The sequence below is a fragment of the Platalea leucorodia genome, assembly GCF_965183815.1.
Source record: "Platalea leucorodia genome assembly, chromosome: 6".
In the NCBI taxonomy this organism is placed as follows: Eukaryota; Metazoa; Chordata; class Aves; order Pelecaniformes; family Threskiornithidae; genus Platalea; species Platalea leucorodia.
The window spans coordinates 36,277,768-36,293,425 of record NC_138828.1 but is presented as its reverse complement, the minus strand read 5'-3'; the positions used below and the strand labels follow the sequence as shown (position 1 = coordinate 36,293,425).

The 15,658-nt window shown below is 45.6% G+C and overlaps 1 protein-coding gene across 1 annotated transcript in view; it reads right to left on the bottom strand.

Annotated features, from left to right (window-relative positions):
• Positions 1-12,371, bottom strand: part of FAM13A (family with sequence similarity 13 member A) — a gene marked incomplete at its 5' end in the record, with an annotated part of 135,047 nt that extends 122,676 nt beyond the window's left edge. Inside the window, 3 exons of the mRNA XM_082314773.1 lie at positions 3,709-3,918; positions 9,281-9,470; positions 12,345-12,371. Of these exons, the coding sequence (XP_082170899.1) occupies positions 3,709-3,918; positions 9,281-9,470; positions 12,345-12,371 (427 nt within the window). The remainder of the gene's footprint in view (positions 1-3,708; positions 3,919-9,280; positions 9,471-12,344) is intronic.
• Between the last annotated feature and the right edge of the window lie 3,287 nt (positions 12,372-15,658).

Below are 15,658 nucleotides of genomic sequence, written 5' to 3'. Positions count from 1 at the left end.
AAGCATCAGCTCCCATCTACTCATTTTCACACTCATTTATTCATTTTCACAGTCACTGTTCAGGTTGAAATTTGACCTCTGAACTCCTCCAACACAACCTATATTTTTGGTTCTGCCTGTTCACGTAACTCAAACAGCTGCTGGCTACTAAGCATTCCCTAAAGTGACTTGTTGGTCCAGAAGGGAGCTGCTCCTTCCCTTCCACCACCTCCCATCCCTCTCCCTGAAACTAGCAGGGCTGTTCATGGGCACCAGACAAAACATTGCCAGCCGTGGTAGGCGGTGAGCAGAAGAAGGTATGTGGGATAGAACTCGCATCTAGCTGCTGCCCACTGAAAAATATAAATTCCCTAGGATGGAGCAATGTCAAGAAGCCAGAGTGATCAAATATCATTCAACTTAATTAGACTGAGTACCAAAGGAAGACAGAAGCCCACATTTCACTGTACCCCCGTTGGAGGAGGGAATGCAACAATGACAAAAAAGAAATTCACATAAGGGAAAAGCTTTCTGTATGCTAAAAAGTAAAAGTACAACAGCAACCTGTCTTACTGAAAGCAAGTGACCTGTGAAAGGGGACAAGAGCTGGGCATACAGTTCCTAGTATGTACAAATGTCTTAAGAGTCAGTGATCATGATATAAAAGATAAGGAATGAAAAGCCAAAAGGAATAAACAAGCTCAAGCAGGGATTGCTGTATGGGAGCTGCTGATTTCTTCCAGCTGAGGTTTCTGAAAGAAACTTTCACCACTCTGTAAGCACGACCCGTTTCGCATGGGCAGGCACAGCTCTGCTCTGCAGTGAAGCCTCAGTCACAAAAGAGATTGTGATGGACATTTTTTACCCCAGGACTCCCTGCAAGGAGCAGCCTTCATGTTTGTCAGGCGCTCTGAGGAGAGCGGCCAACACAAAGATCACTATCATTGTGTCCCTGGCCTGCACTTGCTACACACATCTCCGATCAACATCATTTACAGAGCGAGCCCTTCTCAGCTCCCACTGCCCTTCTCCAAGGGCAGAGAGAGAACATCAGGACACACCAAACGGCCTTTAGGATACACTATGTGATGTTTTCTGGAACTGAATAGTCTTGGCATTACGCTGAATATTTATATAAACAGCAACGCGTCAGGATTTGGAGGCAGCATGCAGAGCTCTGTTTCACACGACATTGCACAGGCTGCAGACAGCATGCCAAACCAGCTGCTCGGACTTCCTGAACTACCAATGGGTCAGGTTCTCTCTTTTTCATAAAAGGGCAGATTATTTACTCTTTGGTTTGGTAACAAAGACTATACCCAGAATTAAAAAGGGTTACTGCTACAGGTAAAATTTGTAATTTTCAGTCCAGCTATTTTTAACTAGAGGAATCACTCCCTAACAATTTTTATAGGAAGTAAAGTAATGGTGTATTATTCTCAGGCCAAGATCTCAGCTGTCTTAAAAAAATGCTGATACCAATCCCTGAAAATATTCCAAAGGAACTCTAACATAATCACAAAAACACCATTTCCCATGCAAAACATCAACAGGAGGGAATACAGAGATTGTAACTGAGCTTGTAATTGCCTTCAGTGTAGACATGCAGCAAAGTGGCTCCAGATTCAAAGTTATATTTTAATAACCTGTTGGCTCAGAAACAACTTGACCTACTTTCTTCGTAGTTTGCAAAAAGAACACCCATGCACGCACCCTCTTGGTACCATTTTGCAACGAATACCCTTGTACATACTTTGATAAGTGAATAGATAACTGCTCCAATCCTGCATAGCTGGTTGATCATTTAACTGTAAACAAAGGCCCATCTACCACTTAAGCTAATCTGAACCCGATGAAAGTCATCAGTGCTTTTCATAGCAACTCATTTATGCCGTATTTTCTAGGGCATGAAAAAACCCTCAGCTTTCTTCAAACTTTACAAAAGCCTTCCCCTTGCCATAACAGCCAATCTGGCATTTTTCAAATCAGATTTTTTTTTTCCTAATCAAAATTATAATGGGACTATAACTGGAGCTTATTGTGCAATACAGGCAAACTTAGCTATGAAGACATGTCACAGTTGTACTGACTTTTGCAGAACTGGGTTCATAAGTTACATGGTAACTGCTTTTGAAACAAGAAAGCTTAGTGGGTAAATCTGTGAAGTAAGGATATCTATCACATTTCCATCTAAAGTACTGAGGAGATTTTGCATTTCCTGTGGGAAGCGGGAATGAATGAAACTTTCCACAAACAGCACTGCTCACAAAGTACCTCAGTATTTCCTGGTGCAATACACTGATATGACCTTTGTGGGGACAAGGATGTAGAACAGCGAAGGTGCAACTTAAACAAAATTTCCACTTAAATGGTGATTTATGAGAAAGAACATAATTAAATACAGCTCATGAGTCAGACCTGGTGAAATCTAAAAGACCCAAAAGAAAGCACAGCTATAACCAGAAAAAAGGGACTTTCTAAAACAACAGCACCTTCCTACACAACACTTCCAGGACCCTATCCTTGGGCCCCAGACAACTTTACTAAATAAGGAAGGTATTTTACACAGCCCACATACAACCTGATTACAGCTGAAACGCCTGCACTCAAGCAAAGGCACAGAGCTCTTCTCCAATGCACCCTTGACAGTCTGTACAGCCCCAAACAGGAAGGCAAAGACAGACACGGTCACATTCTCCCTCCTCCAGGCAAGGGCTAAACTTCATCTCCACTGCAGGCAAGAAAAGCAGAAGACCGACCTCAGGACAAGAGTGTGAGAACTTTGCACCATCTTCCGCTAGGGATGCATGTCAGCGTGCACGTTCCTCCTCTGCATCATGCATCACATTTGCCTGCTTTACGGTAAAGAGCACATCTCAAGTAACATTTACCCAGTCACTTTGGAGCTTCTTAGGAAGATAGCAAGAAGAGGCATCAACCGCCTGCAGCAAGAAAGAAGAACTGCCACTGACCCACGCGGTCAAGGAGCAGGGCCAACCACCACCTACCTATTCCACAGAACAACAACCTGGACTGTCTGATACAGATTAATTACATTGAGAAATCATTTGACAGACAGTTGTGCAAGTTTCAACTTTCTAAAGCAGAAGTGATGTTCATTCTTATGCTTGATCCACCACTTGGGGGGGGGGGAGAAAGAAAAAAGAAGTCTTCTAGGTTGTGTGCTATGATGGGGAATAAAAGGTGAAGTCTGCTGTTACTTGCAAACTGGCTCATTTTTTGATGGGCAATCACATTACCTGGTGAGAAGTAGATACTTACACAACATATACTTTGGGCTCAACAGATATTCAATTTGATTAGCAGATGAAGTTGTTATAACTTTTCAGAGTCCATTAGAATGGAACTGCCAGAAATCACCCTAGCAAAACAGAAGCAAATGTGTGTCCTAAAAAGACTGCAGCTATTGTCTACAAGCTTGCTCAAAGAAACCAGGTGATCATTTCAGTTTATATTCAGCAGATACAACTGGATTAGAAAATCATAAATCATCCAGACTTCACCAAACATATACAAAACAATTTTCTGTCTCTTGTAATGGAATTGCACATCTGTGAGCACTCTGGGAGCAGGTGAGAGCTAAAGTCAAAGGAAATGCAGAACAAAGTAGGTAAACTAAGAAACAGAGAGTATCGGTTATGCTCACTGCATAACCGATTATCCAGAAAGAAAGCGCATTGAAAGATGGAGATTTTACCTCTCACTTACCCTGGTAAAGCTGAATGAACCTGGGATGTAAGGCGGAGGTGATAATCCCATCTGGCAACTCTCTCAAAAATAATTTCAACAGACTGGCTGCTGAGTACACATCACCATCTTTAACAAGTTCCACCTCTTCTCCACGCTCGTATTGCAGACGCAACTGTTCCACCATTTTCATGCTGCCATTTACCCTGAAGAGGCCTTCCTGCGTCATACCTGTAATTATATATTGCATATGAGATTGATCTGAACTGAGGCATCCCAGTGATATGATGAAACAGATATTCTAGTGTGAATAATAAACTTGTAGTAATAAAAAGGAGGGCAATTAATACAACACAGTTTAAAAAAAAAATTACTGTTTTCCCCCCAGAACCTCCCTCTAGTCAAGAAATTGGATTATGATAATTAACAAATACCAGCAACCAGATCTTGAGGCCTGGGATACTCTTTGAGAACCCACAAAACTCAGTGCCATTGCTGTAACCTCACACCATGCAGAAATCAACTGAGACAGCCACATTTTGTATTGGTATATTTCAACAGAAAAGGATCCAGATTCTACGAGACAGTTCTGTTGTTTCACTTTTGCAAGTAGCCCGTTACCTTGAGCGGGACTCTGCCAAATTCACATGTGTGACTACTTCCAGCTTCACATTTTAGGGTAACAGCTTCTTACTTGTGACCATCACAAAGCAAAACCACCTGAACATGTGCTGATTGCAGCAGCAACTCCATAATGAGCACGGCAACTTTATGATAGCAGAAAATCTCAGTGAGCAAACATATATTTTGGACAGCACGAAGCCCAAAGTATTTCACAATGAAAAAGAAAAGGTATCGATCACTTCAGACCAGGCACCCCACACCCAGTGAAGGAGATGCAGAAAGAAGGAGGTTTCCATGGAGGAAGCCAGATGAATCATACTGTATCAAACATCACTTTCTAGGCATATGCTGAGATTCAAATCCTTCAGTAAAGTGCCTAAAACTGAACTCAATAAATTAATTTTTCTCTATAACACTTTCACCACAAAAATTCTGCTTTTCTAATACTATGTGTATAGACCTGCTTAGTTTTCTTCAGAAGTGTAACACTGAAAGGATCAAAATATATATGGTTTTCATCAGTTCAGAGCAGACATCACAAAACAGTAGTCTGACAGAATGCTTCCAGTCCCAGAAATCAATACTAATGCAGCAGAGTTTGTAGAGAGAAATAGTCTCTTTTATCGGACCAGAAGACAAACTGATCTAGTAAGGAAAAAAAACAATAATAAATGGACAAGAACTCAAGCATTTTACTTGACTCATATAAGATACTGCTTACAGATCTTGCATTCCTGTACTCACAACAAAATGCATTCTTATGTGGTATGCTGTACTGCCATCTTGGGGGCAGCAGAAAATACCACATCTCAATAATGATTTTCATTTCTGCAGCACTAAGTGAGCAAAGGACACAGTCCCCACGCAGATAAAACTTCCTTTCCTCTTCCTCAGTTATTTATGGAAGTAAAGAGAAGCTAGAACATACTGATAACAGTAATCAGATACTACTAAATTCAGCATAGGAAAACTTGGCTTCACCTATAAATTTGCAAATAGGCAGCTTAATGCAAACTTAGTTCAAGGATGTAGCTGCCTGACGGTCAGCTCAGCTTTTTCAAGTGGGTGGTCAGTTCCTCATGAGCTAGAAGAGAGACACTGAAATAGTCTGGCTTTAAAAAGCCCTACAATGTCTATTACAGTATCTTTGCAGAGTAGGACTTGTAAGACAATACTGAACAAACAGTAACCATGATTCACAGAACACTGCCTCCAAATAGTTTGAATTCATACCTGGGCTGCTGTTAAAAATGTCTTCACAGTTAACCAACTTCACCATTAATTCACAAAACAAACCTTAGGCAAGCACGGGACACCCATTTCAAGAACTTCCTATGTAAGAGGGCATCTTTGAGATCTTGCTTGCACTTTTGAGAACGAGAACGGATTGTATCTTTATCGGGGCTGGATAATCACCTCGGCATTCAGAAGCCTAGCTAATCTTGCTGCAGAGTAGAGGACTTGGCTTGTTTAGTTCATATTTGGGACACAGTCATGTGGGATTCAGGTCCTTTTATGGAACACAGAGCACAGCCCACAATTTGCAGTCAAGAGTGTGTGTCAGCTTCTGGCTTTGAACAAAACCTAAATGATGCAAAAACTTTTTCCATCCTTGCTCTTTCAGTGTTCCAGCAGACCACTTTAAGGCAAGTTGAAGTAGATCAAGCAAGATGCTGCTGTGTAAAGGTAGGATCATGTTTTAAATTTGCATTGTACCTTAATCCAAGCTAATTTGCAAGCCATGTTTGCATAGACTTAGAATCATAGAACCATTTAGGTTGGAGAAGACCTTTAAGATCATCGAGTCCAACCACTAACCTAGCACTGCCAACTCCGCCACTAAACCATGTCCCAAAGCACCACATCTACCCATCTTTTAAATACCTCCAGGGATGGGGACTCGACCACTTCCCTGGGCAGCCTGGTCCAATGCTTGACAACCCTTTCAGTGAAGAAATGTTTCCCAATATCCAATCTAAACCTCCCCTGGCACAACTTGAGGCCATTTCCTCTCGTCCTATCGCTTGTTACTTGGCAGAAGAGACCGACACCCACCTCACTACAACCTCCTTTCAGGTAGTTGTAGAGAGCAATAAGGTCTTTGCTGAGCCTCCTTCCCTCCAGGCTAAACAACCCCAGCTCCCTCAGCCGCTCCTCATAAGACTTGTGCTCCAGGCCCTTCACCAGCTTCCTTGCCCTTCTTTGGACTCAATCCAGCACCTCAGTGTCCTTCCTGTAGTGAGGGGCACAAAACTGAACACAGTACTCGAGGTGTGGCCTCACCAGTGCAGAGTACAAGGCACAAGATCACCTCCCTGGTCCTGCTGGCCACACTATTCCTGATACAAGCCAGGATGCCATTGGCCTTTTTGGCCACCTGGGCACACTGATGGCTCACGTTCAGGTGGCTGTCGACCAACACCCCCAGGTCCTCTTCCACCAGGCAGCTCTCCAGCCACTCCTCCCCAAGCCTGTAGCGTTGCATGGGGTTGTTGTGAGCCAAGCGCAGGACCCGGCACAGAGCCTTGTTGAACCTCATACAGCTGGCCTCGGCCCAGTGATCCAGCCTGCCCAGGTCCCTCTGCAGAGCCTTCCTACCCTCCAGCAGATCGACACTTCCACCCAACTTGGTGTTGTCTGCAAACTTACTGAGGGTGCACTCAATCCCCTCATCCAGATCATTAATAAAGGTATTAAACAGACGTGGCCCCAATACTTCTGTTTAATACTTCTCTTCCCTGGGGAACACCACCTGTGACCAGCCACCAACTGGTTTTCATTCCATTCATCACAACTCTTTGGGCCCGGCCATCCAGCCAGTGTTTTACCCAGCAAAGCGTACACCCATCCAAGCCACGAGCAGCCACTTTCTCCAGGAGAATGCTGTGGGAAATGGTGTCAAAGGCTTTACTAAAGTCCAGGTAGACAACATCCACAGCCTTTCTCTCATCCACTAAGCGCGTCACCTCGTCCTAGAAGGAGATCAGGTTAGTCAAGCAGGACCTGCCTTTCATAAACCCATGCTGACTGGGCCCAATCCCCTGGTTGTCCTGTACATGCCGCGTGATGGCACTTAAGATGATCTGCTCCGTAGCCCTCCCTGGCACTGAGGTCAGACTGACAGGCCTGGAGTTCCCCGGGTCCTCCTTCCAGCCCTTCCTGTAGATGGGCATCACATTTGCTAACCTCCAGTCAACTGGGACCTCCCCGGTTAGCCAGGACTGCTGGCAGATGAGGGGAAGTGGCTTGGTGAGCCCTTCTGCCAGCTCCCTCGGTACCCTTGGGTGGATCCCATCCAGCCCCATAGACTTCTGTGTGTCTAAGCGGTGTAGCAGGTCGCTGACCATTTCCCCTTGGGTTACGGGGGCTTCATTCTGCTCCCCGTCCCTGTCTTCCAGCTCAGAGCGCTGGGTACCCCGAGAACAACTGGTCTGACTGCTAAAGACTGAGGCAAGGAAAGCATTAAGCACCTCTGCCTTTTCCTCATCCTTCATCGCTATGTTTGCCCCTGCACACAATAAAGGATGGAGATTCTCCTTGGCCCTCCTTTTGTTGCTAATGGATTTATAGAAACATATTTTCTTGTCTTTTATGGCAGAAGCCAGATTAAGTGCGAGTTGGGCTTTGGCCCTTCTAATTTTCTCCCTGCATCACCTCACGACTTCCTTGCAGGCCTCCTGAGTGGCCTGCCCCTTCTTCCAAAGGTCGTAAACTCTCCTTTTTTTCCTGAGTTCCAGCCAAAGCTCCCTGCTCAGCCAGGCCAGTCGTCTGCCCCGCCAGCTCATCTTTCGGCACATGGGCACAGCCTGCTCCTGCGCGTTTGAGATTTCCTTCTTGAAGCATGTCCAGCCTTCCTGGACTCCTTTGCCCTTCAGGACTGCCTCCCAAGGGTCTCTGTCAACCAGGCCCCTAAACAGGCCAACGTCTGCCCTCCGCAAGTCCAAAGTAGCAGCAATTCTGCTGACCCCCCTCCTTACTTCTCTGAGAATCAAAAACTCTGTCATTTTGTGATCGCTGTGCCTGAGACAGCCTCCGACCACCACATCACCCACCAGTCCTCCTCCGTTCGCAAACAACAGGCCTTCCCCACTTGGCTCCCTCACCAGCTGCGTCAGGAAGTTATCATCTTCCACACACGCCAGGAACCTCCTAGACTGTTTCCTCTCTGCTGTGTTGTATTTCCAGCAGACACCTGGTAAGCTGAAGTCCCCCACAAGAAGCATCTATCAGCTTCTAAAGGTCTATCAAGATACAGACATGGAATCTAAGGCTCTGCAATTGGATTATCATTACTGAGTAGCTAAGAGGGTAAGAGCAGATGCAGCTTCTTACAAGGTGAAATTACCTCCACAAAATCTTTTCCATTGCTGAACAGCTACCACAGAATACATCTGTGCACCAGTGGTGCTCTAGATTTGTGCAAAGAGGTGTATTTCAACAACAGGAACTAAAGTCCCATTAAATGAATGCAAAGAGAAGCTAAGAATTGGACACCTACTTCCTTGAGGGGGTTAATAATAACTGGAATCTATCTGAAAACCTGTAAGAACATGTATTCCTATTCAGTTATGTTCTCCGATGTGGTGTGTGTGTGCACATGAATATCTCTGTATAGATACTTGTGTCTTCTCACTGTCAGAAAACGTTAAAGACAAATGTTTTTCAAATAGAAAATGACACAAACCTTCACAAATGAAATACATTCCATTTATAAACTGAACAGCTTGTTTATGAGAGCGTGCTGCTTCATAACAGTGTAGTTTACCTTTATAAACATCCTATTAAAAAGTAAGTTCAGCATCAAGACAGAAGAAAAAAAATGAAGCAAACCACATACAGTAATATTCTTTGCCCGTGGTTAGTGCCACAACCTTATTTAGCCCCTGTACCATAAAAAAGATGGATCCCTCCATTTGAAGACTCTTACATAAAGAGTGCTACTAATCAAAAGTGACCCTATTAAGCTTACCATGCTGGGTGAGGTACTCGACTATATTCCACACAACTACTGGGATGCCATTCTTGCTCAGTCCCTGCTGCTGGAGCTCCAGAAGACTCACACCAAACACCTTTGGACAGGTCGTGTCCCTCTGCTTGTTCAGTGGAAGTGCAGCTATCTTTTTCATGTCCTCCTTCAATCTCACAGCCGATTTGCTTTGCTTAAGGGAGCAGATGAAAAAAAGTGCATTAGTCACATTTGCTGCAGAAGGTTGCATATTCACAACATAAGCACATCCATCAAAACTGGCTTCTATGCTCCAGAATAAGGTTTTGGTCTTACTTCCTTTTAATCCGCAGGAAAACCTCTGTGAAGTAGGGAAATAAAAATGAACAGTGAAAAAACTAGAAAAGTAACTAACAGGAAAAGAGTGTAAGTACTCTCTGATTAAGATAAGGGAGAAAAACACACTTTTGTATGTGAGCTTGTTACTAGAGTAACAAGTAATTGGGAATCGCAGGAGACTGCTGTTGTAACTCATGCAGTTCACATGGGTTACAAAAGCAACTGGACAAACAAACACGAAAAATGCCAATACACCACCATTAGTTCAGGTTGTCTCCAGGATGCCTGTCGCAGTCTGAGCGAGTACTCTGGGGAAGGTTCACTGCACCCTTCTTCCAGATGCTGTTCCCTAGGGATTCGTTTTGGCCACTGTCAGCTGAGATCATAGAATCATAGAATCATTAAGGTTGGAAAAGACCCTTAAGATCATCGAGTCCAACCATTAACCTGTCACTGCCAAGTCCACCACTAAACCATGTCCTCAAGCACCACGTCTACCCTTCTTTTAAATACCTCCAGGGATGGAGACTCGACCACTTCCCTGGGCAGCCTGGTCCAATGCCGATAGATCCTTATGAAAGATTTTATGTTACGTTGCGTACCTGCTAAGTGTGAAATTTAATTACCAAGGTTTTAAGGTTAGAAAGGGACTATGTAATCTAATCACAGGTAGGTGGGGGTGGAAATCTAATCACGTAAGGGGGGTGGAAAAACCACTCCACAATAAACCCTTAATTGCATATGTCCCATAGGTTCTTCTGGAGGCACAGCATTCTCACAAGTTTTGAGTTGCAGTGACAGAGAAAACAAGAGAGCATAGCCAATAAAACCCAAGGGAATAACATAATATCGGATTAATTTATAGGATGAATGACAGGCAGAAGTCTAAATCAGCATACACTGTTACACGTTTGGAAAGACAGCTCAAGGCAGAGCAGCAGCATCACCCACCACAGCTGTGATTTCCATACACACCAAAGCATTATTTCACTAATATGGACAAGCACAGTACAACTCAGCAAACCTCACTCAAAAAAAAAAAAAAAAAGTAAGTTTTTCTATTGATGACTTTCCTCATGTGTCTGACATCACACTGCAGGAACTGGCGGCTACTGCTACCACAGAGTTTAATCTATTTGTTTAAGAAGTCCACCACTAGCACGATGCTTAAAAATGAACTTATTCCTACTGTGTTTTATTAACGAACTGGTAGTAGAAACTTTACATATAGAGAATATTGTACAGTAACACAAAGCAGTGCTCAGACTCTTGCCTAGGTCTTGGCACTTAACTGCATTAAGACAGATTTTAGCAAGGCATACATCTTTTATTTCCAACAAACCCTTGAAATCTCTTCATTTGTGAGATGATATTTTTACTGCAGTCTGTAAGCAATGGAACATCTGCATCAGTGCTGCTATTAAGCATGACTGTCCTTCTTTCAGATATAAAACGATCTGGCAGTTAATTTCCCCCACTTTGCTGTGTTTTTCCTATTAAACACAGCTATTCGGAGCACATGTGTGTTCTATAGTCCCAGGTCCTATGCAACACTTATCTGATCTTTACAAAATACGTTGCTTGTATAAATGTCATAAATATGTTTTGTTACTTGTGAAACAGAATTGCAATATATAAATAAACCCAGCATTATTGTGACCACCTTATAAATATTTACAATAAACAGTACATGGTTCAGTGTTTGAACTAAAATTTGACTGACTTATTAAAATATCACATCTCTTTTAAAAAAGAGATGTTTTTAAAAAAGAGATGTTCCCATTCAGGATTAAATGAGTAACATGATTTTCACTCCAGGCAGACGCATGCCAAAGCAAAAATCATGTAGCCTGGGTTAAATTCAGAAGACAGCAAAAATCCTTTGAGCAGTTCCTGAGCAGCTGTGATGCTCAGAGAGCTTTTCCAATTAAGGCCTCCAATTAGCCTCACAGTCTTGCTCAGTTACAGGTTTCCATCCTGTTTCCATTCCAGCATTCAAAAACCTGAGTCACGAAGCTGGATTTACTTGGGGAAACTCACAATTTAAATTTGCAAGAGAACCAAGAGACATTCCCCGTGTCCACAGTGACAGCAGAGGAAATTTTTTAGCTTGTTTAAGGATCTGGAGAGGATGTGCTAACTAGGAACAAAAAATTACGCATAGTTATCCAAAATATGCATCTAACCAAAATCAAAATTAAATCACCCCCTCAAGAGAGCGCCAAAACCAGGAGTTGAATGTTATATATCTTATAGAGGGAAGATCGACTTTACACAGGGAAAATTTGTCCAAACATTAATGCAACTTTTACTGATCACCAAGACTGGAAAAAGCAACTCAATCATCTCTGCACGATGCCGCCGCAAAGTGCCGCCCAGACAGCATGACTGGAGTTGAGAAAAGCTATTTATATGCCACAGGGACGCACTTTTTCGGCTCATCCAACAACCTTAACACAGAGAACGACGCAGCGCGGATGCTCGCTGGCTGGAAAAATGGAAAAAGAAAAAAAAAAAAAAAGGCGCCTGGAATCGCCTTTATTAACCTCCACCTTTCCCAAGGGAGCGGCAGCTGCCGAGGGGGGAGAGGCCCAGGCGGCCTCTCTTCGCCCCCGCCCCGCCAGGGACCCCAGCGGAGGGCGGGAGGGAGGCGGCCGCCCGCCGCCCCCCGCTCCCCACCGCGCTCCGCAGCCGCTCCCCGGGCAGCGCCGCCCCCGGCCCCGGCCCCGGCCCCCCGGCCCCTACTCACGCATATGGCCAGCGCCCCGGCCCCCATGCCGGCCGGCGGCTGGACCGGCTCCCGCAGCCCGCCCTGGGCGCCCGCCTTCGCTGGGCCCGGCGGCCCCCTCAAGGCGGGAGGCCCGGCCCCAGGGCGCCGCCCGCCCTGCCGGCCCGCCCCCGCGGCCTGCGAGGGGAGCAGGGCCTGCCCCCCGCCCCTCCCGCGGGAGCCGCCGGGAGCGCTCGGCGAGGAGGGCTCTCCCTCACGAAGGCTCCGCGGGCCATGGCGGGCGAGGGGCAGGCCCCGCGGCTGCCCCGGGCGACCCCAGGCCGGGCAGCCGGCCGCTGCCGCTCGGTGCCGGGCGGTAAGAGGCGGCACTCCGCCTGCGCGAGGGTCCGGGCTCGGTCAGAACCGGGCCGCTGCGGAAAACGTCACCACAAAACCCGCTCTCAGCCACGTAACGTTGGCGGGGCTGCGGTGAAAACACAGGCGAGGTCCCTCGCCTTCGCATGCCCAAAGGTTGGCAGAGCCGGCCAGCATGGCGCGGAGTCAAGTCAGCGAGGCAAAACAGACCCCGGTGCCAGGGAAGCCTCCGACGGCACGGCCAGACGGGCCAGGGCCCAGCAGAGCACGGCGCGGTGCAGTACTTGGCCTGGGTTTAGAACGTGTGAAGCGGCGTAAGCGTAACCCCCCCTGTGATTTTCCATCTGGAGATATGTTGGTGAAATAAGAGAAAGGTTAAAGAGAAAAGGGGAGGGGGACGACACCCCGCACGGCTAGCCGCTGCGGCAGTCTCCTCATGGCAGTGGCGGGAAGAGGAATTCATTCCCCCAGCGCTCTGCTCCCGGTCACCGCAGGCTGGAAGCAGAGTTTGTCCTAGAAATTTAAAGCACGTTTCAAAACAGAACTGTGGCGTTTCAAATGTTTGACCCTTTTTTGTGGAAGAAAAGCACATACGCACATGCTTATTTCTGTATCCGCTCAGATGCAAGCATTGCTCAGCAGGGCCTTAGCATCAGGGTGGGAGCTAAGGTCTTTGGAAAAAGCCTCTCAGAAATACCTGCCTCTGGTACACGGACAAAAGAAAGTCTGTCCAAGTAGGAAAAAAGGAAGGAAGAAGAAGATTTTATCAAGCTTTCCATCAGAGGGAAAATGCTACCTGCAGATTTGAGTTTTCACTCACAATTTATTTTTTATTAAGTACTGCAATCAGAATCTCCTTCATACTCAGCTTCTGTTTTCCTCTCTAAGCCAGTCTAACCCAAAATGACTACTTTCCCAGTTTGCGAGTTTACAACAGAAAGTTAGACTGTGGCATCAGTGTTTCCTTTTAAGTCCACTATGGGACTCTCACAGTGAGCTGATGTAACATCCTCCTCCTCCTCCTCTATCCCCCTCTTTACTGTAAGCCTCCAACATGCTTTTCACATAAATCACACACAGCTCTCTTCTTAGTACTAATTGCAGCTTCACAGTAAAACCCAATGGCATGCTTCAAACTGTAATCTGGAGAGTGAACGATGAGAAACTGCAATTCCCTGGAGACTTTGAGGGTGAAGAGTTCAGACATGAACCCGCAGTGAACAGCAGCTATGGCATTAAGGCTTTTATAAATGTATGTTGAGAGGCAGCAAGTGCATTCTCATTCTATAAAAAGCAAGACCAGAAGACAAGCACTAGCGGCAGCAGCCCCAGAGCCAGTACTCTGGCTGGACTACAGTATTTTTCCACCACAGCTGTTTGTCAGAGCCGGGAAAGTCACACTTTCTGTTAAGTCACTGGAGCACCTGGGGATGCGACATGCTCCGAGTTAATAAAGACACTTTTGTACTTGCTTCAAGTCTTGAGAGACCTGAAGGCCCGCATACTTGTCTCCTGCATGGCAGAAGAATGGAAACCGCGCTGAAGCTTCCTCAACGCCTTTGTCCCCTCCTAACTTTTCCTCATCAGTGCCCCACAGGGTGCTACCCCTGTGCAGGGCAGAGTAAGATTTACCTGAACTTTTCCTTAACCTCAGCCTAGAAGTAAGTGGATTCCTTCCTACACCTTCCACCCTTCCCACAGAGACACGTTTCTATATGCCCTGATCTTCCTCCTCTCCTTTCACTGAACCACTGCCCCTCAGGAAGACTGTTCAAAAGAAAGGTGTGATGAAAGGGGAACACCAGTATATACTTCTGGCACCACAGAAACCAGCAAAGACCTGCTGTGGTATTTGACTGTATGTTGCACCCTTCTCAGGAAACCTTCACTGTTTTCCTGCAAGCAATTCAGAAAAACCCTTAGAAAACAAAAAATCAGAAGCGGTCATGCCTATCACAGAGAAACAAAAAACTCCCAAAAAGCACACCTCTGTATAACATTCCCATGATGCTGTTTCATGTTCTCTGGCTAAGGTGTTGCATCAAACCACTGTCTCTTCCCTTTTCTATTCCTGAGGAATTTTGTGCTGCATGGGCAGTACACCTGCAGGATGAATATTTATGCAATTTGTCATAAATATGTCTAGAGCCATGAGAGCTCAAATCAGAGCAAAAGCGTTGTGAAAGACTGATGAGAAGTCTGAGACCCACTAGTTGAGTACCTCTTAGCTTTTGTGAGGTACCATGCCTACCTCCCTTTGGTCACATTGTTGCTTCCTATAGTTCTCAGCTACGCTGTTATCAGCTGTGTGCAAGAAGTGCTCGATGGCTTTTCAACATGCCTGTCTTTTAAGGGTAGCCAACAGGATACATTCTCTGGCTGAGATACACACCTCCATCACCTACTCCCTGATTCCACGTAACAGCTAAAAGCTAATGTAAAAACACTGCAAAGGACAGGCTAATAAAATCACGCAATGAATCGAGAAAGGAAAAAAATAATTTTTTTTCCCCTTCCACTTGTTTACAAATAAGGCATTTAACCTCAGATGTTGAAATAACATTCCCACAGGGGAAGAACAGCTGGGGAAGTGTTAGAAGTTCAAAGGAACTTCCTCATGCCACTTCTGTGAATAATCCCATTATCTCTGCTACGCAATACGTTGCTTTAACCTGACTATTATTCATCATTTCCACTGTGAGATCAGAATTCAGCACTCATTTCACAACAGCCTGTGTAAAAGCGGGCTGCTGTGAAATAAATGTCTGCTGCCAGCTCTGGCATCCTTGAACATTACTCTGTTCTCTCCTGGCTAGCCCAAGTAGCCAGCCGCAGGACACTTGCTGTGACCTTCCAGGGCACTCATGAGAAGGCCAGTCCAGCTACACGCGGGGCATACTCCAGTGCCAGTGACCAGCATGGCGTAAGACCTGGCAACTACAGGTGAGAGGAGGAGACAAATCAAGAAACCAATAAGCACG